The sequence below is a fragment of the Phalacrocorax aristotelis genome, chromosome 9 (assembly GCF_949628215.1).
Source record: "Phalacrocorax aristotelis chromosome 9, bGulAri2.1, whole genome shotgun sequence".
NCBI lineage: Eukaryota > Metazoa > Chordata > Aves > Suliformes > Phalacrocoracidae > Phalacrocorax > Phalacrocorax aristotelis.
In genome coordinates this window covers 31,435,323-31,460,178 of record NC_134284.1, presented here as the reverse complement: position 1 = coordinate 31,460,178, position 24,856 = coordinate 31,435,323, and the positions used below count along the sequence as shown (strand labels likewise).

Genomic DNA, 24,856 nt, shown 5'->3' with positions numbered 1-24,856 from the left:
AAGACATGGGTAACTTACTGTTTCTCCATCAAAATACCTAACCTACACAGCCTATATGCTTTGGTTTGGCCTTTTTGTGAGATTAGATGGTGGGGTGAAATACCTAATACACAAATCCTTGTATATTGACATATTTTTCTTATTGAGAGCTGAAAATGCCTGGACACCTTACTATACAGCTTGAAAATTCTTAAGGAAATACTTTATGATCAACGAAACCAAACCAGCTGTTCCCATTTTGCTGGGATAATGCAAATCTAGCTGGAAAGTGAGCTGGATTGACCTGGCCCTGAGGAGGCAGCAGCCCACAACAGAGCAGGGTGGTGGCAACAGTGCTGTAAGCACCTTTGAAAGAAATGGTGAATTGTACAAAAAAAGAGCACAGTTCCCTGAAGCCCTTGATAATTCCACTTATTCCACATCCTATTCTTAAGACTTTTGCCTTGCTCCAGTTTCCAACATACCTGTCCAAGTTGTGTGTTTTCTGGATTCATGTATGCTGAAATCAGCATGAGGCTTCATCGTTTCTGATGAGATAACAAGAAAGGCAGGTAAGAGCTGAATTCAACAGGATTGTGCAGCTTGACACAGAATCCCAGTATAAACAGATATTTTAGATGGGTTCCCCAGAGCGATGTTCTAAGGTATTTTAAAAATGGATAAAGGAAATAACTTGCTAAAAAAGATTTTGAAGAGATGAGGACAGATCCTCAGCTGGCATAAATTTCTGTAGCTCTGCTGAAGCCAATGGGGGCAGGGCTTTTTATACTAACTGGTGTTTCAGTCCATAAAGTTGTCCTTTTAATTCCATCATTAATTATAAGACGTATTTTTGAAATTCATATTCAGACAAATAGCTTTGTATTTAACATTGTGACTAATCATGCATTTAAGGGTTGCAGGAAGAGGGCCCAGTAAATCTAAAGACCAGTATGAGAGCAATACCACTCAGGCAAGAGAATCTGATTCTGTATGCCATTTTAAGCACATTCTTCTGCTGTATCATGCAGTGGGTTGATTTATTAACCCTGAATCACCTTTAATAATCAAGACACAAACAATCAACAATGTATTCCAGGAACTCTGATTTTATGACCCATCTACCTACAATAGCAAATTACATTTGCTAACTAACTGTGTTTTAGATGAAATTATTCCTGGCTCTTTTCACCGCTAAAAGAACTGATGGTCATAACATCAGAAAGGTGAATCAGTTTTGGATAATGAAGTCCTGACTTTTGGAGAAGGACAGTTTTTCTATTCCTAGAATTCTATTAAGATAAATGATAGCAAGTTTTCCTTAAGCTCAGTACTACCCAGTAGTACAAGCTAGTTAATAGGGGACTTAGAAATTGCTGGAAATACTTTATTTTTGAATTTATGGACATTCGATACAGTGCTGAATCCAGATATTGCCTTTAAATCTAAAAAGCAAAACAAAACTCTCTACATTTTCTGCATTAAGCTAGATGTATTTAATTTGCAGTAAAGCACAAGGCTGGGGGCCAAGAGGTCTGGGTTGTAACTGCTGTGGGGATCCTTTGGGAGCCTTACCTTGCCTGTCACCTGGGAATAAAAGTCTCTCCAGGGAAGGTTTGCCACAATGGAACTTAATTTACTGATGTTTTTAAAGCACTTTAAAGGATTGAAATGGGAGGCACAGGAGAAATTAGAATTGTGTGGAACTATTGTACATTCTAGTAGCCTGGTAACTGTTAACGATGGGCACATTTCGGAAATTTTACAGAACAGCTTAGATGATAGCCATGTATTTTGGTACATACCATACTCAAAGCCTGTGCCTGGTGAAATCAATAGAAGTTCTATGCTAAACCTAATGAAAGCAAGACAAGTCCTTGTTCTGGGTCTGTGTCAAAAACATGGTGCAAGGACAGGTTCTCATAAAATTTTCTCACCGGGACTGCCTGTAACACACCAAACTAGAAAGTGGAAAAGAAGAGGGAAGCAAGAAATACATATTTTAAAATCAAATTGAATTTTATTTTTAATCTCAAGACAGGCTTTTCTTCAATGCTGTGCACAGGTTGTTTTTCTTTGTTAATGCCAAATTTCTTGAGCTACTGCCAGTCATAATTTGAGCTCTCATGTTGTGATTAAACACACTGACTGAATAAATGAAGATGGGAAATGCCAGTGCATATAAATCACAGCAGACTGCCAGTTGTTCTCCATTTGCTTCCTCCTCCTCTCCCCGCACTCATGATCAGTGCTGTTTCCTGTTTGCTTCAGTCAAATGGAGATGTGGCCTGATCCTGCCTTTCTTACCACTTAGTTTATGTAAGCCTCTGTTGTTCTGCTAAGTAGCCCTTGTTTCTGGGGAAAGCCTGAGTGAGCCCTGCTGTAACAAGCAGATGAGTCAAATCCAATGGCGTCCATTAAAATTGCAGGGTTATGTCCACATTAGTGTGAAAAACCACCTGAAAAAAATTTTAACTTGACATTTTAGCCTTCAGTTACATGAGAAATGCCATTAACTGACATTGATCTGTTCTCATGTGTCTACCCCAGCAATAGCTCCTACCTCAGGCCAGAGAGTCTTTAACCTCATAGCTAGTGGAGAAAACTAGACAGAAAGCTGGTGCTACATTACAGCCCTGGCTGATGAAGACAAGGAGACATGCTCTGGGCTGCTGGCAGCTGTTTCCTTCTTTGGAAGAAGGTCACAAAAATGATAAGCAAAACACCGAAAAAACGGTAAATCATTCAAGGAAAACTAGATCTATTTTGTTTTGTCCCAAAGTGTTTCATTATAATCATAAACTATAAGGTGTTAAAGGGGTTAACAGGCTCTCAACTCATTGTCAACTAATTATCTTTAAGGTGTTGTCATCACATACTAATCGCTGGGTTAATGCCAGTTCCACCACTGGGAGGTGCCCAACCCCAGGGTGACCTTCTCTCACCTAACAGATGCTTACTTCATTAACTTCAACCATCACTTGCACAAAAAAAGCTTTTAGGAACTTTCATCTTTTTAAAAGGGCAGGGGAAAAAAACCCTAATAAACTGGTAGCCTGGTTAGCAGTAGGGGATAGCTTTAGCTTAAGGCACCATGGGTGGCTAAGATGTATGAGAAACAGATGTAAGGCCTTTGGTGATAGGTCTGCACTTTCTATTTATTGACAAATGAAATAGGCAATAGAAGGCAATTAAAAGCCAATGATTGCACACAAACCGTGCAAACCTAACAGCAGAGAGGAAAGAAAAGCAACAACAGTGTGCAGCTCAGCTCGTTCAGGGCCAAGTGACATTGATTTGTGAAGTAAAACTGTGATTTCTTTGTAAAGAAAATGTTCTGAAGGGGCTTGATAGCTGGCCTTGCTTTTGTATTCTGTTTTTCCCTAGGTGCTGCCTGGTTATAGGGCACTTTCCATCTTTTTGACTCTGGTTTTCTTTCTGAGGTTCAAAGAGGAGGTTTAGTACCGGTTTTAATTGATAGAATGAATAAGAAAGATAATCAAATGTAATTAGGCAGCAAAGGGACAGTCCTTTCTTGCTGTGACTGTGTCAGCAATTTGACGTCAAACTGCAAGTTTGATAGCATCTTTACATTTTAATGTTTTCTTAACAGACTGTTGAGACCAGGACATAAAAAAATAAATTCAAATGCCTGCACTCAGCTTCTCTAAAGAGAGAGATTTATCCCCTTTTTTACTAATCTTTGGTCCTCAGGAAACAAGCTCGTAAGATAATTTATCTCCTAAAGAACTCGAGGAGTGTCTGTTCTGTCTGTGGGCTGACCTTCCGATCCCAGAACGTACAGATAGGTAATGTGGGGTAGAGATCTTTTTTGTAGGCATTTTAACAACCATTTTATACTCAGACCTGGGATAACACCTACTTTTCACTTAATATGATGAAGGTGAAAATCCATAGGCCTAATTTAAATGCGTCTTTATTCTGCAAACTATAATTTTGCACCAGAGGCAAGGGGAAAAACAGCGCACTCTCCCAGGATGATGTTACGGCTGAACAGAATCTCATTAAAAATCAATTCCTCATGTCCATAAAACAAGTTTATTTTATCTTGTGGGAGCCTGCTGTTAGCACTCACACAGTCCCATTGTGTGGAATTCTTGCCTGTAGTTGTATGCCAAACTGCACAGTGTACCATTAACGAGTTTCAATTTTATGCTAAGCTTTTCAATATTTTTGGTGTCATTTACTGCAGGTTATTTTGCCAGCATGTGGTGTCTTATAACATATGTTATTAATAGTGATGACATGTTTAGGTTCTGAAGGTTTAAACAAGACCTCCAATATTTACATTTATGAAACTGGGAAATGATGAGAGCAGGACTGCGATTGGCCACCGAAGGCTCCAGCTGTGCAGGTATTCATCCTAACCCTCGCAGGTCAAAGCTTGCTGGCCAACTGTTACAAAAACATAACGCAAAACACATTTTAGAAGCACCGCAAGACAAGTCAATACATGTTAATTATCTATTAATCTGCCCTTTTTTGCAGAGGGTAGTAGGAAGCACATGTGTTGGGCCTTGTGCTTCACAGAACCCCATATACCCACAGTCCGCAGGGGTGATTGCACCCTTGCCTGGGTGATATGGGGAGCGCCAGGGGGCTCAGGTGCTCTAGGGAGTTACCCTGACTTAACAACACAGTACTTCTTCGCTGGAGCCATGTTTTTAACCTACAACAAAAGCAAGGTAAAACATGTTCACTTACATCTCAATAGAAGAGGTTTGAATTAATGCATTTTATCTGCCTTAACTGTCTTATCTGCAACAGATTAAGAACAGGCCTGTGCTCAGTAACTATGTTTTTGTTGACCTGTGGTAACTTAAACTGCTGTAACTAGATTGTGTCTCTGGGCCTTTCAAGTACAGGGCTTTTACATCTCTCTCTATCTGTGTTCTGTTTGCAAAACAGTATTTGGAATTTTTAGGCACTATTATAATTAATAAATAATGATCTCAGTAATTTAGAATTGCCACTTTTGAAAGCTGGGAAGAAAACATCATATGTTCAAAGTATTGCTAATTGTCTGTGTGTGCGTGCGTGCGTGCGTGCGTGTGTGTGTATTTTTGTGGGAAGAGGGGTGTGCTGCAGTCCTGAGTACCAGACAGACATAATTAGGATGATTAGTCAAGGCTGACTACACTATAAAATACAGGGAGCAAAGAATGATGCTCGAATGATGCGTTGTGGTGCTAGGAAATCATTTATGTCTAGAAAGGATAAATACAGAATCTTAAATGAATTATCATGTATTGTGTTTAGTAATAGTGGCAGAAAGAGTCTCATTTTGCATTCCTGGTGCACCTAAAATTCCAGGGCTAGGATTTTCAAAAGGGCAACCAACAGCTGTTGACTTTGCTTGCTTGACTAAGCTTCTCTTAGAAATTGCAGTGACACCAGTGGAGGTTTTCGGTTCTCCAAAAAGTGCAGGCATGGAAAACTGCAGCTTAAAGTGATGTCTCCTGTGAACAACACAGAGTTGCTGTGTTTATAACAGGTATGTGTAGGCAGCAGGGAACTGATGGCCACAAATGTGCCTACGGGCCCAGATGCCAAACTTCCCATATGTTTAACAGAACTAGGCATGGCCATGAGACCTCTTGGGAGAACACGACCATTCTTCATTCTTTACTTGTACTTCGCTTGGCACAATAGCATCCTTGAGGGCATCATCTGTTCATTCATAGTGTTGAATAAATACAACTTATTGAGTAAGTAATAAGCTGATGTTTCCTTCTGATCAGACAATTATGTCAGGTTTCAAAATGCCTTGTTTTGTAAATGTCCTCTTTACCAGAATGAAACAAAATGTATTGCCCTCACAAATCAACCACAAGACCTTCATGCATTAAAATCACAGTCCTATTCTCTGTATAAGCCCTAGCAATAATAGGAATGTCACTATGTATCTTCTGTCCAGTCGAGGGCAACGGCACATATGTATAAAGTAGCCTTGAAAACTGATAATCTTTATACTACATTGTTTCATGAAGTTTCACTACCTAGGAAGTATCTGTGAAACTTTTTATATCCCACTGTTGTCTGGAGGCTGAGAGTAGCAAGTAAAGGACTGAGCAATTATTATGCTTTATATAACAGTGATGTTATTTGCTGTAATCTCAAATGCTTGAATTAAAATACAGATAATAAAAAATACAACATGACCTCATGCTGCTATCTCTGAAATGGATGGTCACAGAGCACAGCCAGGAGCTTTGCGACATGTCACTTCTTTGGATCAGCAGTGAGCCCAAGTTAGCTGTTCCTTAAACTTCTCTGGGTATAGGAGATGTTATGGTTAGTCAGTTTATTTTATTTCTGCATTATTTTGAATTGAAATGTCACAATAAATAAACTCAGTGATAAAATATAGCTGAAATTATCCTTATGGTTAGAGATAAGGAAACAAATCAAATTACCTAATACATAATATTTTTCCCACACCTGTATTTCTGGCTTCCATTTACCCAAGAAAAGTTTTGAAATTTTTAGGGAATTTCAACCAAATCAGACAAACAGGAAGAAGGTTTAAAGTAAGGATTCCGAGAGGATTCCTACAGATTTTATGGAAACAGGTGTCTGTGTAAAGGAGAAAGACGCGAATGAATGCCCCCTCTGAGATAAAGGCTGCAGCACCGCCTTTGCTGTATTAATAGAAATGGGAAATATATGAGAAACAGTCATACTGAGGACCCCAAGAAGAGGAGAAGTCTCTGCTGGAGTTCAGGCTGTATTAGACAAGGTATGATCCAAGCATGAGACAGCCACAGGAAACCAGTTTTCAGAAGTTACACAGTTCACAGAAGCCCTTTGTTTTAGACCCTCACCCCCAGAAATTACAATTCAATTTGAGCTCAGCATCATAAGAAAATGTCTATGAATTGGAATATTTGCACTACAGTCAGAACACTTAAGACCATTTTTATTTTGTTTTAAAGACTTGTTTTTATGAGTTCTACAAAGTTCCCTCAAAGGTTACACATAGAAGAAATAATTTGTTCTTAAATTTCTTAAAGTCAAGAAAAATCACCCAAATTTTATTTTCTTTTTAATAGCTAATGAATTTCAAAGTGATATTCACTGGAGTTTTTCAAGGCAAATGAACAAGTTAGGCATGCATCTCCTGCTGGCTTTCAGTGGGAACTCAACAATTCAGTCATATTTTTACTTTAAAAATCTCCCCCACCGGTATGCAAGTATTCATTTAGGCAGGACTGATTTTGTATAGAAGGAAGTGCCAGAACATTAACACAACTTGCAAATAACAGAGGGCTCAGCTGGGTGGTGAACTAGGTCCTGTCTCACCATGCCACAGCACTCTCACAACAGCTAATCCTGGATTTAGGCATCCAGCACTAGGAGTGCAAACTTGAAAAATGCAGCTGGTAACTTTTTGCTTTATTTTTATTTATGTCCTCTTCTAAAAAGTCTCCAGGCCAGCTAGAATTTCACAGCAAGGCACCCTGCAGTCAGTGGGAGCAAAGTAGTTGGTTGGAGTCGGAAAATTTTGGAGAACCAGAATGATCTGATCTTCACTATTGATCCTCTTGGTTCATATTTTATTTCTGTTTTGGGAAGTTGTCACCGCCTCAGTGAGGCACCCCTTAAAGGTCACCCATGAAACTTTTCAGATTTTTAAGAGCCCTTGGTTTTCTCCAGTTCATCTGGTAACAAAAAGGTGGGGATAGCACAGTGCTGTCCCTGCCACAGGCGAGGCAGGACAGGCCCCGGGGAAGGGAAGCGTGGCACGGACTTGAGTGTGCAAGCGGCTGCTGGGGCCTGTATGCAGTGTGCTGGCTCTCCCGCACCCTTTCGTCAGGTTAGCTGGCAGTAGGGGCTCTGTCCTGGGCGTGACCCCAGTACAGGATCTGCTACCTCTTCCTGAAATACAATTTACTGGTCCAGCACCTGAACAGCCTCAGGACCAGTGTTTTTCTTTGTCCTTGCCTAAAACAGTCCTTTCCTAGGGCTCTAACCATGCAGTTCATTGCTTTGGGGACAAGGGATGGTGGAAGCACACAGAAACTCAGGTTTTGCAGAGCATTTTAAATCCAGGTATTGTTTTGAAGTCATTACTATAATCAACACCAAAATCATACAGACTCAGATGCACTTCCCTGCTTTCTTTGCTTTTGTGTGTCCTTTGGGATCAAGGCAGGGTTCTTGCAGGTCTGGCTCTTTCTCATTCTTACTGCCTATGCCTTCTCTTCAGGACTTGGGCGCCTTTTCTGCTCCTCTTTGGCTGGATTTCTTTATCTCAGCTGGTCTTGCAATTAACAAATATCCTTCTGTTATAAAAGCATGCCCCCATCTCCTGTTTCCTGCACATGGCGTCTTTCCCAGAACATACAGTCCCTTTGGTCTCTTCATTTTCAATTCCCCGCCACTGCTTTCTGCTATACCCTCCCTTGTCAGGTGACCCCGAGCAGCCTCCGAAGTCACCAAGGTCCCTACCTGATGATCAGCAGCTTAGTTCTGTTCCCTCCCTGTCCCTTATTTTTTTTTATCAGACTTAATAAATGAGGTAGTAGCCTTCTCTTTCTTCAAGGCTGTTGCAGCTGAACAGGCTAGTGGCAATGTTTAATGATCCCTTTTTTTATTAGCCCTAGGCAAAGGCACAAAAGTTTCTCTCATTGCCTCCTGTGGATTCTGGGACACTGTAAGCCAAAGGGAGCCAAGAAAGAAAAAGATTGCCTGCCCAGAATGGAGTTTGTAGCCTCGCAGACATGCAGAGAGAGTCCCCTGTAGCAAGCAGAATTCACAAGCTATATGTGGAGAGATTGCCCAAATTGTCACTTAAGTTAACATGAATTTTTATAGTCTTTCCCTAGGAACATATATTACCTTAACAAAATAAAAAGACTTTCCCCTTATCAAGCATTATTCTTTTACATTTACAGTTTGCCTGACATACAGCAGTAATATTCCATGGTTTGCTACAACTTATAAGTTTATGACCCTTCTGTGGCAGATCAGACTAAACATAATTCATTCACAGCTACTTAGTGTTCTGGGAAATAAACCCCTGAACTTAAATAACTATAGTGTGACCTCTGTAAAATATTATTTATGGGTTAAGAACTATTATTATGTACATATCAAGATGTGCCAAAGGTTATAAAACAAACACTAGTCAGCAAACTGCACTGTTTACTGGCCTAGTCACTCATGGCTTGCTTTCTGGTTATAGTATTACAAGTATCTGTAAATGGAGAAAACTATTACTTGGCTGCCTTGGTAATTAGAATGAAGTTGATGCTATGGACCATTAAGGATTCAATAACAAATAATTCTCTGTCATAAACAGAATGCCAAAATAGAGCTATGAAATCCAGTTGAAAAACATGGTGTTTTCCATTAAAAAATATTGATTGCCACAAGGGTGCAGCCAGTGTCAAAATCAGCAGGGAAATGACAGCCTTTCATCTGCTATTCATTTTGTAAATCAGTCGATCGAATGCAGGGACAGAGCTCCACACATGCATGTAAGGCTTCCAAAAGGGAATTTCAGGTTCTGTTTTTGATATCAACCAACCCACAAGGGTTTTGGGGAGCATGTGAGTGTGCATTCATTGCATGGCTTGTTCGTGTATAATCCACCTATATCAGAACACATCTTGTGCACAAGGCTCCTAAAATGTTTTACAAGCAGAGCTGTATAGACACATACATCAGAAATGTTCATATTAGTCAAAACCACATCATATAATTTTATGTGAGAAATATGTCATGCTTTATTCCCCCTTCCCCAAATGAACCCCTCCCCCCCCCCCAACAAAAAAAAAAGACAAAAAAGCTTTGAATGAAAATGAAAAATGAACCACCAAATCGATCCAGACAAGTTTTATAGCAGTCACACTTATGTTGCAGGACAGATCCTTATATCACTTTTTCAGACAGGAAAGTTCCCCAGAGATGTCAATGGGGTTTCAACAATTTCTGCAGTAAGGACAGACTTCAGTACCTGCATACAGGTTTTCCTGGCTCCCAAATCAAGTCTGGTAGTGCTCAGCTCACAAAAATCCCTTCCTTCCAACTTGGTCTTTAGACATCAGGGACAGTTTCAGGCATGTAAGGTAGATGCTAAGTAATTAGTATGGCAAAGCAAATAATTTTCAGCCCTCTGAAGAAAACTGTTATTAGCTCAGCATTTTTTTTTCTTTTCTCCTTTTACTACAAAAACACTGCGTGAATAAGACAGCTGGTACCAAAATAGCAAACAGCTCTGTGGTAAGAGCTGTCCCTAGAGATGTTGAAGACCCAAATTCAAGTCCTTTTGCAAACCTAGGATTTATACCTTGGCACGCCACAACCTGTGAGAGTGCCTTGTCTGCTGACCTGTCTCTAATGCTGATCAAAATCCCTTCCTGGGCCAAACCAGGGTTCCCTCTGGGAGCTGGGTGGAAACCAGCACCTTTCCCATCAGAGGGCGTTGTTTTGGTGGAATGTTTCAATCCATTTTGCTGGACAATTCCCTGCTGCCCTGCCAGTTAATGACTCTTCTACTGTGTTTACTGTGATGGACCTCAGGCTATTACATATCTTAACTTTTCCCTTAATTATTTGATCATCAGTGACACCCCTGGAGCAATTCCAAATATTCACATAAGCTGTCATTTTCATTTGTTTGAGGCTGTTGCAGTTTCTTAGGGTATACGAAGTTGCATATTTTTCCCCCTCATCTGTTCTATCCTGGGGATATACTGTCCTACCTGATCCACCCAGTGCCCACCTTCCATATTCCACCTTCCCTGGCATCTAAAGAGCTGTGAGTAGGGAAGGAACTTTTGGAAAGTGGGTGGTAATGGAACGAACCTGAGAGGAAATTTTTCCTGCAGTTTCCAGTGTAAGAATGTAAATGAAAGATCCCAGTTTAGTAGAAGGCAAACTAAACAAACCAGATTGTGCACCAATATGGAGCAGAATGAGGGTAGGGAGTTTTCTTTCTGTAGCCAAGAGTTGTTTCTTCCCATTGAAGTGAGATGGAGTTGCATGAATTCCAGGATGATATCCCTAACCTGGATGAAAAATTGACTGTTAGCGTAGCCAGTTACGTGTGCCAAACTGCTCACTAAGTGTTTCCAAGCTTCCCTTAGAATACATCAGGTGCAGACTTAGCCACCTGTCTCCAGGGATATGGAAGGTATTGAAACAGGCAGAGCATGAAGTGCTGGGTGTATTTTCCACTGACATGAAAATAGGTGGCATTTCCAAATATTTGGCTCTTTTCACTAGGTCACAGTTTAGGCTAATGTTTACTCATGCTAGGTCCTTCCTGTGACCTGCTTTAGTTTAGCTGAAACTGGACTGCAGGGGACCTGGCTTTCAGAAAAGCTGTGTATCCAGGTTTGTAACCTCACCGGAAAAAGCAAACCACAGCGAAACAAGGGCACGCTGTGAACATATGGTATTTGAGGTAGTGTGAGCCAAGGAGGAGGACCCTGGTAGGGGAACTGGGTGACCAAGGTCCTACTCCTGGCTCTATTCCATCTGCAGGGTAGTCTTGGGCCACCACTTTTTCCATCTTTGGTTTGTTTTCCTTCTTCCCTTATGCTTCGTCTGGTTTTATTGCAAGTTATGTAGGACAAGCTGTGTTCTTCTTACTAGGTGTTCATCCAGTTCCTAGCACAAGGCAGTCCTATGCTTATTTGACTCCCCTCAGGCACTGCTAAAATGCAAATAATATTAGAGATCTGAACATTTTTTCTCTTATCTCTTTAATAAGATTAAATATGTATTTTAAACGTGAGCTCCTGTGGGCCTCCTGTTTTTTTTCCATTTACTCCCCAGAGTAATTTTCAGCTTTGATTGCACAGGAGGCTTAAACATTTATGTCCTTGGAAGAGTCTGGAGCTGTTAGTTGAAAGCACAGCTGTATGCTGCGCGGTGCGGTCCCAGCCTGCCCAGGGGGCTGCTCTAACTAAACAGAATCAAATTAAAGCGCATCATAAAATTACAGCATGCTTTTCTGTAAAGTTTGAGTTTTACTTTCCTGGGCCTGGCCTTCAGGTTTCATTAGGAGCAGCACTAGCCGAGCTCCCTGCGCAGCACCGCTGCGGGGTGAGGGTACCCTCTAGTGGAACAGGCACCGGCAGCAGTGAAAAACAGCGGCTGCCAAGGGAGGGCAGGGCTGCCCTGCCTTCCCAGGTTTTTTTTTAGGGCTGATAAGAAATAAGTGGAAATGAAATGCTGACTGTAGACCCTGTCCATCTGTGCTCTTCACCCTGTGCAAGGGTGACAGGGTGTGGGTGGGTGCTGGGGTGATGTTTAAAGGGAGATGTGCATTGCCTTAATCCTTCCAAAATAAGGGCTTTGTGGTTCTCAGGCCTGGAGGGAATCGTGCAGTGCAAAGAGGGACAAAACATGGTTAGTATTTCCTCCTGTCTGCCCATAGTGCTGGCATGGTGGTACCCTCAAGGTTTATTCTCCAGACTTCAGGATCACACAGGCTGAGCATGACACTTGCACAGTCAGTTCTCTTCACACTGGCTGCCGCTACTGCAAAAATTGCTACCATTGCCCGTGGAAGGGGTAGGCCTTCTGGAAAGGAAGACCCCCATCATGGGAGGCAAAGGAATTCTTTGGTGACCCAATTTTTGCAGTGTTTCCCTCTTCAAAGGGACCTAGTCCAGCACTGAGCTCAGCTCCCAGGCTTCCATACATGAGTGCCACACCACTGAGAGAAATTAATCTGGCTGCTCTCTGTCAAGCTGGGGACCTGGCTTGTTGTTTGCATTTGGATCTCAGCAGTCTGCAGTCCAGTTTGACTCTCTTTTCACTACCAAAAGTTACTTTTCTGGAAGGGCTGACTTTTTTAAGCAATACAAGGACATTGGCAATACAGCTGATTTCTCGAAGGAGATATCTTAGAATATCTAATGACAAGCACAACATGCATGCAAAAGGATGCTCTCATGAGGATGCTTTCATGCTGCAAACGCCTAAGCTTCCTTCCCTTGTGCAGCATTGTACTTCTCTTGCTTTGCCTGATGGCTGGCGGTACTTCACTAGCTGTTGCTTCGTTTGAAACCAGAAGGGGTAGCTCCATCTAGAGGTCTTCAATAGAGACGAAAACCTGGTTTTCATAGCTCCGCCCTGAAGAGCTTCTGTCTGATGCAGTGTTGTGTACCTGGGGGTGCTTTCTCTTGTGCAGTGTCGCTACACCTTCTAGTTTTATAAATTCTAAGACTTTGTAACAGGGCCTCGAAGTTTTAGAAAAATCCAAAGATATTCCTTTTTTCCCCTGCTTAGTATTCAAAGTGAGCTGCAGCTCAGCAGGAACATCCATATGATCGCAGTTTGCTGCCTGTCTGCTCTTTGGGGCTTCCCAGCAGAAATGGGATGGGCAGGGAAGTCCCAACTACTGTTTCTCCCTGCTTCTTCACAGACATTTCAGAATTTCTCAGTGCGATACGTGAGAGAGGGCTGTGCTTGAGCCTATACTGGTATTTAGTGGCTGAGCCTATACTCTGAATTCAAAAGAAGAGGAGAGTATCGCTGTGGTAACCACCACGGAGTGGGGATGGGGACATGCAGATAACTTTTACTTGTAGGTGCGCGCCCACAGAGGTGTTATTTTAAGTAATTAGGAAGCTAACAATTTGTCTCAATGAGTACTTGGGATGGCATCTAGGTATCACACCGTTCTTGTGGTTTACTGAAATTTTAAAGCTCTCAGTAAAAGTGCATGCACAACATGTTTTCTTCCTGTCAGAAGTAATTAAAGCAGAAACATAGATTCATCTGATGCACAGCATATCCCAGAAGTGCAGCCCTGCCACAGTGTTTTAATCATATGCTGGGGGAGGTTTTGGGGTTTGGTTCTGAAGCAAGAGGATAGTTCCTTGTAATGGACAGAAGAAAAAAAATCTATATTCCTTATGTAGAATTTAAAGGTTAATAATGCCCAATACCTCCTATGCATTTCTTTTTCTTCTAGTCACCTAGTCCAGGTAATTTTTCCCTTCTTCCTTTGACCACTCTTTGTCATTATTGTATTCTCTACAGTACACTCACCTCAGTATATTTTTAACTCCACTAATTCTAAGCCCTTTCTGCTGGCTTTTCAACTTCCATCTGCTCTATAAGGATTAAAGATGATAGCTCCTGTAGTTACTAGAAAATGTACAGATAAATAGAGATTATTGGTGAACTCCTGCATTTCAGTGCAACAGAGTTCAGCACTTGAGATGAAGAGAAGAATGTGTAGTTCTCGGCAGATGGGACTTTTTTTTAAATGAGAAAAAGGAATTTAATGAGAGACATGGCAGGAAACTGAAAGATCAGGCTAAGTCTTGATCAAAAAAAGAACTTTGAGGGCTTGCTGATCCTTTGCCAGTGTTAAAGGAGTCAACTCAGTTAGGTATTATTAGCTACTATAACGAGTCTACAACCTGTACTCATAATAGTCCCATAACGTTAATACATTTCTTTTTCTCTCTTCTTTAGCCTGCTTACTGTTAAACAATATCTACTATTGTTTTAGTGAAGGTCATAGTTCAGTCTTTTGAGGACTTAAATACAAAGTTAAACTACTCAGGAAAAGAAAAACATCCTACTTCTTAAGGAATAATATTCATATTAGATAAACAGTTCTGGGGAACATTTGGAGGGTTAGTTCTTAAACAGATCTTTGGCAACCACTGCAGTGGTTTTGTTTACCAAGCTCTCTATCATTTGCTGTTTCATCTATTTCAGTTTCAGACTCTTCCATGAGGGCCAGGCAGTTGGGCACAGTTCATGCTGGTTTCTCACGGAGATTAGTCCTCACTCAATGCCAGCAGGTAGGGATGTCACTTTGTCTTCTCAAGGCCAGAGCGTGGCAGCCCCTGGAGCTGCCTGCCAAACTTCTGTGTATCTCCTCAGCAACACAGCCCCCAGCTCTCCATAGCCAGCAGAGTTCTTCTCCCAGAGACATTGTGTTGACACCTGCACAGGTCTAGCGCAGCTGGGAGTCTGTCCTGTTGATCCAGGAGCATGCAAGGTTTATTTGGCGGTGGCAGGTACCTGCTTCCAGAAACTATCTTTCTTCCAGGTATCTTAGTATCTTTGACCTCAGAGATGTGCATCTGTGCCTGATCAGGGGTGTGCTGCAGAGACAAGGACACCACAGGTTTGAAAGCTAAGTGCTTGTTCTCACTAAAATCTTGCTTCTCTGATAGGGAACCCTGGGGCTAAGTCTCCTCAATCTGAAATAAAGCTACATACAGTTGCAGCGAGGGACCCTGGCCTGGTTTTCCCTTCTGATTCTTAACATAATTTCCTAATTCACTTTCTTTTAAAATGAGCTGAATGCATCTAGGGCTTGTCGACTTAGCTTAAGCAGCAGCTCCTGACCAGAGTCATATGGAGAGTATGAAAAAAGGTATCTTACAAACAGAAGGATCAGCCTGCTGGTGTGCTGTGGCCGGGCGCACTGGCAAATCAGTATGTGCTCTTCAGTTGCTGTGGCAGGATCTCTTCCTTTCTGAGCTGACACCCAGATCCTCGGAGAAAGAAAAATGATCCAGTGAGAGCAAAGAGAAGGAGTAACATGCTGCACAAAGTACAAAGTGACTGCTAGAAAGACCCATTTCTGCAAGAGGAGGTCAAGGGAGAAAGAGAGGAGACAGGAAAGGAGCTTGGCACAACGGCACAGGATCTCATTCAAGAGCAGGGGTTGGGGCACTCCACCTTTTTGTGACAGAGGTCTAGATCACAGCTCTGGCACCTACTTTCTGTATGTAAAGCAAGGACTGTGGGGTCTCCTCTGTGTTTGAACAGTCCTGCTGTTTATGGAAAATCCTCAGATTTAGTATGTGCTGAGCTGTACCAGGAGCCGAAAGAGGCAGAGATGCTCTTTTTATTCTACCCTGTCACTGCAAGGTAAGGAGAATGCATACATGGCCAGTGATCTGGGGCCATTCCCCTCAAGTCTCCGCTGATGCTGATGTCAGCTTCTTAATGGCATAATGTGCACATCCTTGTGCTTCTTAAACACTTAAATTTCTTGTCTGACTGGTTTTGTTGCACAATATCTTAGCACGTGCTAGCTTGGGAAAGAGGGTAGAAAGGAAGTTGTTATAAGAAGCTGATAGGAGGGAGGTTGTACCAGAAGTACCTTGTTTATAGGCAGGAGCAGATAAGTATCTTTCAGTCCTCAGCACCACAACGCTACACATCCCTATGAACATACCAGGTGAGACACAGGCATGGGCACACGGAAGAGGCTTTAACCTCTGCCCCAGGGATAATAAAAACACTTTCTAATCACCTGTGCTGGTCATACAAAATAGCAGTGTCTTGAGCCTGTTCTTATCAAAATCTCTCACCTTTTCCCTCCTGATGCTGCATTGGATCCATTGGCTGCCGTAGCATCCAAATGGGTTTGCAGATAGCACCTGGCTGTTATAATTTGGCCAAATTTGCACTCCATGACCATCCTCTGACCACTTTGTTTGTAACCAAACCATGACAAGACCCTATTTCACAAGCCAAATGAGAAGAGGACTGGTGGGGCAACTCCAGTGCAACATGTTCAGATCCCACATTGTGAATCACTTTATTTGGAGGAGCGTGGCCTTTCTTCTTCAGAGAGGTAAGCACTGCGTGTGCTACTGATAGGCTGTGCCACAGTGATGGTTGTGGCCCTGTCTTTCTGATTGACCCAAGCCTCTAGTGAACAGGTAGGGTCATTTAAACGAGGTGCACACTTGTGCCTTTGTAGGAGAAGAGAAGAAACTATAGCTACCATTAATAACTGCAGGGCAGTAGAAAAAGACCAATAGCTCAGAAATTGAGTTATTTCAGTCTCATTAAGTACACCCATCCGCACAGAGGGTAAACCAGAGACACGTCACATAGCTCCACCTCTGAAGTACTGATAGTTGTCTTGCAACACCAGACAGGCCTAACACTGATTGGTTGGAGTCTGGAAGATCCTGCTTCCAGAGAGCACTGACAACACATTTCTGGGTGTCTCCTCCCTCGTTTGTGTATCATGGCACTGCAGGTTGAAGAAAACTGCTCAGACTGCTTGATGAAAGCCACTTTCATGGCCAGCCGCTGCCAGTTCTTCATGACAATTTGACACTGGTATTGTTTTTCCACTGCTTTGAACTGAATCAGCGTGAAGAAAGCAGACCAAGTAAGGTGTGCATCAGGGGTCTTCAGCATTCAGATTGTGGAAGGTCTTTCGTATCTTGATAATACTGGGTAATACTCTTCACATAAAAGCATTTGCAAGATTGTGGATCTCAGCTTATTTGTAAACCACAAGGCCAGAAGAGACCTCTCAAATTATTTGGACTAAACATTTGTGCAAGACAGAAAGAGATCACCCTTACTTGATGCATCAGTCCCAACGAAGAGGAAGTAAAAGATATTTTTGAACTTGACTGTTGGATTTCAGTGAATTAGAGAGAGATAACCATGACTGAAGCCGATTTTGCAGCCTCCTAGATACAAATTAATGTATCTTAAACCCCATTATAGTATATGTGGGTGGACGTGGCTGCCTAACAAAAAGATACAGAAAAAGCAGAAAAGCAGAGGCCGCTCCGGACACCTGGTGCCTCAGAGCCCTCTGGCTCGAAGGAGAGGTTTGTTGGGCTGGGTGGGGCTGGCATGTGAACTGACTGTCGACATAGGTGGCTTGAACCCATTTCTGAGTGTGTCAGTCATGTTTGGGAATAAGTGAGGAGCTGAATTATAAATAATAGGGCAAGACTGCTGGGAAAGAAATAAACCCCAGTAAACCAAAACAATCAGTTTGTTCTCCAGTGTTTCCTGTACAAGTAATAAAATCTAATAACTGAGTTGCTGTTAACAGTTAATGACCACTGCATTTGTTAATGGACCCAGACAAATGAGAGCAGTTTAATACAACAAACAGGCCATTAGTTGTATTAATGGTTGGCTTGTAGGAGTTAGTGCTCTTATAAACTATATTCTGCAGTTTATAATACCAGCACTTTATAAAATGACCTGGTGTTTTCCAAAAAATAAAAAATAATAAGGATCAGGTGAGCTCCAATTTAGTAGTGGAAAATAAGTATGCATGCTAATGGAGAAAAGCTGATATTAGGCTAAATCTCTTTTTCTAGTTTGCACTGAATAAATCAGGAGCAACAGCAGACATACAAACCAGGCCTGATTCTTGTATAGCTTAAATCAGTGGCAGCTTTGCTTTTGACTTCACTGAGTTTTGGATTGATCCTGTAATTATTATCATTAGAGAGGAATTTGGTCTTTTTTCTTCCTTTTCTTTTTTTTCCCCCAGACCACAAATGATTCCACACATGGGATATTCAGTTTTTAGCAGCTGTCATTATTTAGAGGTTTAACAAGCACTCTTATAGAAAGAACTATAAAAGGGAAGTTGTATAAATAGACTAAAATTAATAGAGGAACCAAATAGAGTTAGTTCCTGCTTCACTAGCCTCTACAGCTCTTTTAATTTTTGTATTTTTAAAGTGTATTTAACTGCAGTTCCATTTACAAGAAACGTCAGTAGCATTTTTGCAGTGGTAGTTGTGAAAGTCAAAGTTTTTCCATTGCTTTACAGACTCACTTCTGAATGTAACCAGTGTTCAGTAGAAATTTAAAGTGGAGGAATTTAAGCATTTGCCCTTAACTTGCCAAATGGGGACGATACCAAATTATTACAGAATTACAGGTTACTGGTGAAGGGAATAATGCACACTTTGGTAGGAAAGAGAATTGGAGGTTTTCACATGGTGCATGAATGGGCTCTAATTTGTGTATAGCTGTAGTGTGAGATGAGGCCGAGCTTAAATCATAAACTTACAACAGGGCTTAGCCAAGCTCTTTGGCTTTGTTTGTGGAGCCAAACTGCAAGTTTTCCAGATGGACTCCCAAAAACAGAAGAGACAACTTGCATAAGCCTATCCTTAAGGTTATCATGACCTGAAGGAAGAATGCAAGAGTGAACTCGGAGAGTTGTTCCCGTCTTTGGCCATTCGTCCACGTGCAGGGAATGGTGCCTAAGCCAGCCTAAAGAGGTGTCACTCCTGAGTGTTCTTACTTAGATATGGAAATTACAGCCCAGAGGAACACAATAGGCACACTGGGTCCCTCCTAGATTCATCATACCTCAGCCACGCTCTTCCAAAGAGCGGCCAGTAACTGAGGCTTCAGAGTAAGATGCTTAAGCTGGAAAGCATAAGGAATAAGAGAAATGCAGACTGGTTCTTCCTCTGCTAAATCCCCTCAGCTGACAATTTGTGGTTTAAGAAGTTCCTGGGCCAGGGTTTATCTCATGGTAGGTAGCTGCTAGTAAGTCTATTCTCCATAAAGAGCTGGCCCTTTATGAGGCTATTTATATTTCTGGCTTCCATTTTTGGCAATGAATTCTATACTATAATTATGCATTCTGTGAAAAGGTGTTTGCTTCTGTATGTTTTAAACCTGCTACCACAAAATTTCAGCAAGCGTCCTTTAGGTCTTGTCTGGGAAAGAATGAAAAATCCTTTCCCATTCATGCAGCTCATATGCTTTATGATTGTACAGATCTCACTCACATTTTCCTCTTCAGTCATTCTTTCCCAGACCCAGAAATCTTAAGCGAGGCACTCTCTCTCCCTTCCCAACCATGTTTCATACCTTTGATCACCTTCATTATCTTTTTCTTTGCCTTTTCTAGTTCTACTCTGCATTTTTCGCACTAGATGGAGAAGCAATCTTGCACACAAGACAAATGGTATTGGTGTATCACTAATACAGTGCCTGAGTGACAGTTCTGCCTTTGCTCTTAGTTCTGTTTCTAATAATTTCTAATAGTCTACTTATCTTTTTGATAGTTGGTGAGCACTAAGCTGTTTTTTCCAGGGGGTTCTCTACCACTACACTAAAATCTCCTAGAGTGGTAGAAGGTTAGTAAGATTGCCTGTTACCTGTTTGTGTATCCTGCAATTTACCTTTAATTCAGCTTGTATCACCTCACATACTTTATTTTGTATTTGTTGCCATTGCATGCCGTCCACCATGCTGCTGCTCAGGCACAACATCAGGAGATCTGTTCATTCTTCTCAGCAGATTTCTTGAACAACTATGCGTCATTGCCCGACTGCTCAGGAAATCACGCAGGCTTGGCAGGAAGCGTTAGGAAGAGCTCAGCCTCCCTGAACACTTGAGGGCACAAAATGAATCAACTTGCCATGTGTGGAGCCTGGTTTCTGAGGTCCTGCTGAGGAAGAGAAGAGAAGCCATGCTCCTGCAGACCTGCCTGGCACCGAGAGCCATGCAAGGAGGATCAATGCAGCCATCACCAGATGGTGCTGCTGCATTCAGCCTTGCAAGGTCATTGTGTGCAGGGATGTTTTGATTCTTGGAAGAAAATACTGGACTGGGGATGTTTTTCCACTGCTTGGCTGTCTGGAGAGTAGGCAGGGTGTGTTCTGACTTCATGTCACTACTCAGTTCTGAGAAGAGGACATTTGGGCTTTGGCTGGGAGTTTAGAATAGGGGTGTGTTCAGATGCTGTTTGAGATGATCTGTTCCAGACTGGTTCAAGTAGATAAACAAAGTTAATTAGATTCACACCATATGAGTCCACAGGATTGATTTTTTCCTCCAATGGAAAACTGGCTAGCAATGGGTACTGCAGCTCATCAGAAATATTTATTACTATAGCTCCCCTGTTTTTTCCATAAGTTTTACAATACTTGCTGGGTTTTTTAAAGGCCCAGGTACAGGAATCATATTATCACATGAGATTCCAGTGACCCACTGGATTGAAAAAGTTCTTTAAGTCCCCTTTCCTATTGCTGTTATATGTGAAACTTCAGTGCAGCAAAGTACTTCACCTTTTGTGATTAAGCAGGTGAAATGGCACTGTCTGGACCTTTAACTAGCAGATTTTGGTCTTCTCCCTGTTTGTGCCAGTAAATATGTGAGCCTGTTGTTACTTCTGACAAGTTGCTTGGGAAGGCTTTCATCTCTGCTTCCTCAGAAGACTGAGGAAAAGGTAAAATGAAAAATTTTTACAGTATTACAGCAGTTTGTGATTGTAATTAATGTTTATCTACTAACTATAGTGTCCAACCTCCAAGAGCTCCTGTGAATCTACGTTGATATTCTGCAAAGGGTTTATCTGCACTGTTGCGGGAGCCTACAGTGGTCTTAATTTCCATAAGGCAAAGGGATCCAGACAAGAAACTTAGAGGCAAACCAGACATGCTGCACTAAGCCAAAATGTGTTATTTTTAAGTCCCCATTCTTCAATTCTATTGCACTGAGCTCTTTGAAGGCCTCTGAGCAAAGTAAAATCTGTTTGATGATTTGAAGTTTAGAGAGTGAACACTCCAGCCTTTGTAAGGCCTTCAACGTTGTCCTATGGACATTCACGCTGGATGCTTTAAAGTTCAGGCTCTCTTTAGTCTTGTCTGTGGCCATTGCAGAGGGTCCTGGTGAAGTCCTCTAAGAACTGTGGGTTGTCCATGATGGGCAGTATGGACTGTCCTGGCTCATATGGACTCCAAGGGACAGCTCACAACTAGGAAGGATAGAGGTGATGAAAATGCAAAATGACAAATAACGATGCTCTTGAGATGGTAAATAAGGGGCTTTTTCATTTTATGGGGTCATGAAAGAAGAACAGTGGTGAATCAAGAAATTAAAGTGACAGCAGATATACAGCTGATAAAAATAAATATTTATTTCTGACAGCTCACTACTGTGGGATGGAGGAATCCAAGAAGGTATGAAGATTAAGAACAGGGTATCTGTAGGGAAAAGAAAGCTACCCAGAATGATCATCACTATTGCTACAATGCATTTCAAAAGGAACATCAACCCAACAAAAAAAATTCCTAAATCTTTAAGTCTTGTGGGAAAAGCCTACTCTGTGTTTGCTCGGCCATACCTTCTGTCAAAAGGCCTCGGGCTGGACAGTCCTGGAGACAAGATCCCAGACCCTGTGGTGCCTGGATTTTGTGGAGTTTGGCAATTTCTGAGATTAAGCCTGTGTTCCTCCCCTGGATGAACTGTCCTAACCAAGCTTAAAAAATTCTTAAACACTTCTTTCTCCGTCTGACAGTGACAGATTGACGAATTTACAAGCCTTTGCAAGGGGACCTGTCAAAAAGTCTGATTTAAGGGTCTACAAGTTTTTCTGGCAGAACTGTTGCTTCCATGTGAGGAATGATCACATTACTGAACCTGTTCCACCTGCTCTCTCCTGACGAGGCAGTAGGAGGCTGGAAGGAGCCTTAGCTCAGTGCTCCTGCAAAATGGGGAACATCTGGAAGGAAAAAAGGGTATGGGGAGGAGGGCAAGGAGGAGAGGGGGTGGGAAACCAAAGACAGCCTGCTAGGAGATGGGTAGAATGTGAAAGATGAAGGGCTGAGGGGGGAGGAATAGGCTGAAAAAGTAAAAGAAAAGAAAAAAAGGAAAGCAACACGCACACACAAAAGAGGCTGCCTGCTCTCAGCCAGCCTTGGCACCATCCAGCTGCGGCAGAGACATTCCAATAGTCACATCTTCGCTGCGGGGATGGCAACCTAGTTCAGACATTGGCCAAACGGCATCACCGGGAAAGCAGGGTTTCGTTGTTCCCCCACCCAGTCTGCACCAGATCACTGTGAACTCTGGAAAGTAATTAAAAGTATTTAAATTCTGACTTTATTAAGTGCAATGGAAAACCAAAAGAAAGCCACCCCAACACAAACCCTGCGTGTCGAGTGCCAGGAATGTTAATCACACGCAATTAATCCCGAACAGCAGAGTTGTAACAATAAACTTATCGATAGCAAAAGCGGCTCCCCCTCGCTCTCCGCCTCCCGGCGGGGCTCCTGGCTGCTGCCGGCCGCACCTGTGCGAACGGCGGGGGGCACCGCCCGCACGGCACCGGGCTGAGCCGAGCTTAGCCGAGCGGAGCCGGGCGAGCGCCCTTCCCGCCCGCTCCCCGCCGCGGGCCCGCCCTCTCGCCGCGGGTTCGCGGCTCCTCCCCGCCCGGCGCAACCCCACGCCCCAGGTGTCCCGCGCCGCGCCGCTCCCCCTCGGCAGGAGAGGCCCGGGCCGGACGCCGCGGCGGAGCGGGAGCGGGTCGGGCCGGGCGGTGGAGGGGCTGCCCGCTGCCGCGGGAGGTGGGCGGTGCGCGGGGGGCGGCGGTTCCGGGGCCCCGGCATGGCCCGGGGGCGGGCGCGCCGCCGCCGCCCGGCCCCCTGAAGAGGCGCGGCGGGGCTGGCTGCTGGCCCGGCTCCGCCGGAGAGGGGTCTGGCTCTCCTCTGGGCTCCCGGGCGCCCTGGGGGGCCGACCATGTCCGGAGCCATGAAGTTCAACGGGTACCTGAAGGTGCGGATCGGGGAGGCCGTGGGCCTGCAGCCCACCCGCTGGTCCCTCCGGCACTCGCTCTTCCGTAAGGGCTACCAGCTCTTGGACCCTTATGTCACTGTCAGCGTGGACCAGGTGCGCGTTGGGCAGACCAGCACCAAGCAGAAGACCAACAAACCTACCTACAACGAGGAGTTCTCCGCCACGGTTACCGACGGCCATCAGATTGAGCTGTCCGTCTTCCACGACACCCCCATCGGCTACGATGACTTTGTGGCCAACTGTACCTTGCATTTCCAGGACCTCTTGCGCTCCGCGGGCCCCAGTAACAGCTTCGAAGGCTGGGTGAGTAGCCGTCTCAAGCAGAAGCTGGAGCCGTGCTCCTCTCCGAATGAATGAAGGTGCTGGAAGGGTACTTGCAGAGCTGGGGCTTGTCCTTGCATGCCTGTGCTGCAGATGCACGCAGCCTGGCCTGTGTGTCTGCGTGTACGCAGGTGTACCTTTGTGCCTCTGTTTGTGCTCCCGTGCTTTAGATTTGCTTAGAATGCTATTTAGACTGCTGTTTCAGCTGATGTGTTTTGGGACCCTGAGAACAGAAAGTCTCAGCTGTCACAGCTTGAGGGTCAAGACCCTGTGGCTGAGGGCTGCGACGTCTCTCCTAGCAGACTAGCAGAGAAGAGACTTGGAGTATGTAACCAGCAAAGTACACCTGCAGACTCACACGATCATGTACCTTCCCTCTTTTGCTTAGCACAGAGACATACTTGGAAACTTGGATACCTGTCTCTTAGGTTTGCTCAGACCTACACACCCTTCCACAATTGGTTGATGTGTGCATGCAAATTTCTTTGACTTCTTAACAGAATGGCAGGACTAGTCTTGTGTCTGTCATGTACACCACTGTGCTGGTTGAACGCAGTTTCACTTACAGCTAATTCTAGGTTATTTCCAAATAGATGTCACTTGCATCCGGCCCAGAGAACATCATTTATGTCTTAGACCTATGGTAAGTGAAAGGAATAGTTCAGGCTCTAAACTTGTGCCTTTGCTTCCCAGTACTGTACAGGAGGAAGCGACTGTATTAATCCAGACAGTAGTTTGCTTGTAAGTGTTAGGTTAAAAAAGAGGAGAGAAAAAAGGCATTTCTGCTCAGTAGAGAAGGTGCAGAAGAGCTGAGAATTTCTGAGGTTAGGATAGGTATTAACTTTTTGAGGCCAGGAAGTTCAGCACGTGTGGTCAGGTAACCACCACAATAAGATCAGACGTGGAGGAGGGAGAGCTGACACTGTAGAGAACAGATACGCATCTCGATCTTATCGCTGGGGAGAATGCTGGTGCTTTCTGTTCTCAGCCATGTCTGTGACTGAGGTGTGATGCTACACCCCTGGGGTGATTACAGGGAAATACCAGTCGCAGGATTGATTAATAAGTGTATATTGGTACTGTGTTGTTTTTTTTTTCTTATGGTGTACTTAGGTGCCCTATAGATAGGCTTGAGGTCATGCACTAATTAATGGTGGTGTCTCTCAGACAGTCGCTGATGTGATTTTGTGTTAGGCTGAGGGATCCAAGCTAGCCTCGAATGAGT

At 43.3% G+C, this 24,856-nt stretch overlaps 1 protein-coding gene across 2 annotated transcripts in view; it reads left to right on the top strand.

Moving 5' to 3' along the window:
• Window positions 1–4,579: 4,579 nt before the first annotated feature.
• Window positions 4,580–24,856, top strand: part of PRKCH (protein kinase C eta) — a 137,670-nt gene continuing 117,393 nt past the window's right edge. The window contains exon 1 of one of the 2 annotated variants that reach the window (XM_075104152.1): window positions 4,580–4,685. In XM_075104152.1, the coding sequence (XP_074960253.1) occupies window positions 4,659–4,685 (27 nt within the window). In that variant the 5' untranslated portion in view covers window positions 4,580–4,658. Of the gene's footprint in view, window positions 4,686–23,163; window positions 23,614–24,856 lie in introns of those variants that run through there. The other variant, XM_075104151.1, reaches the window with a different exon arrangement.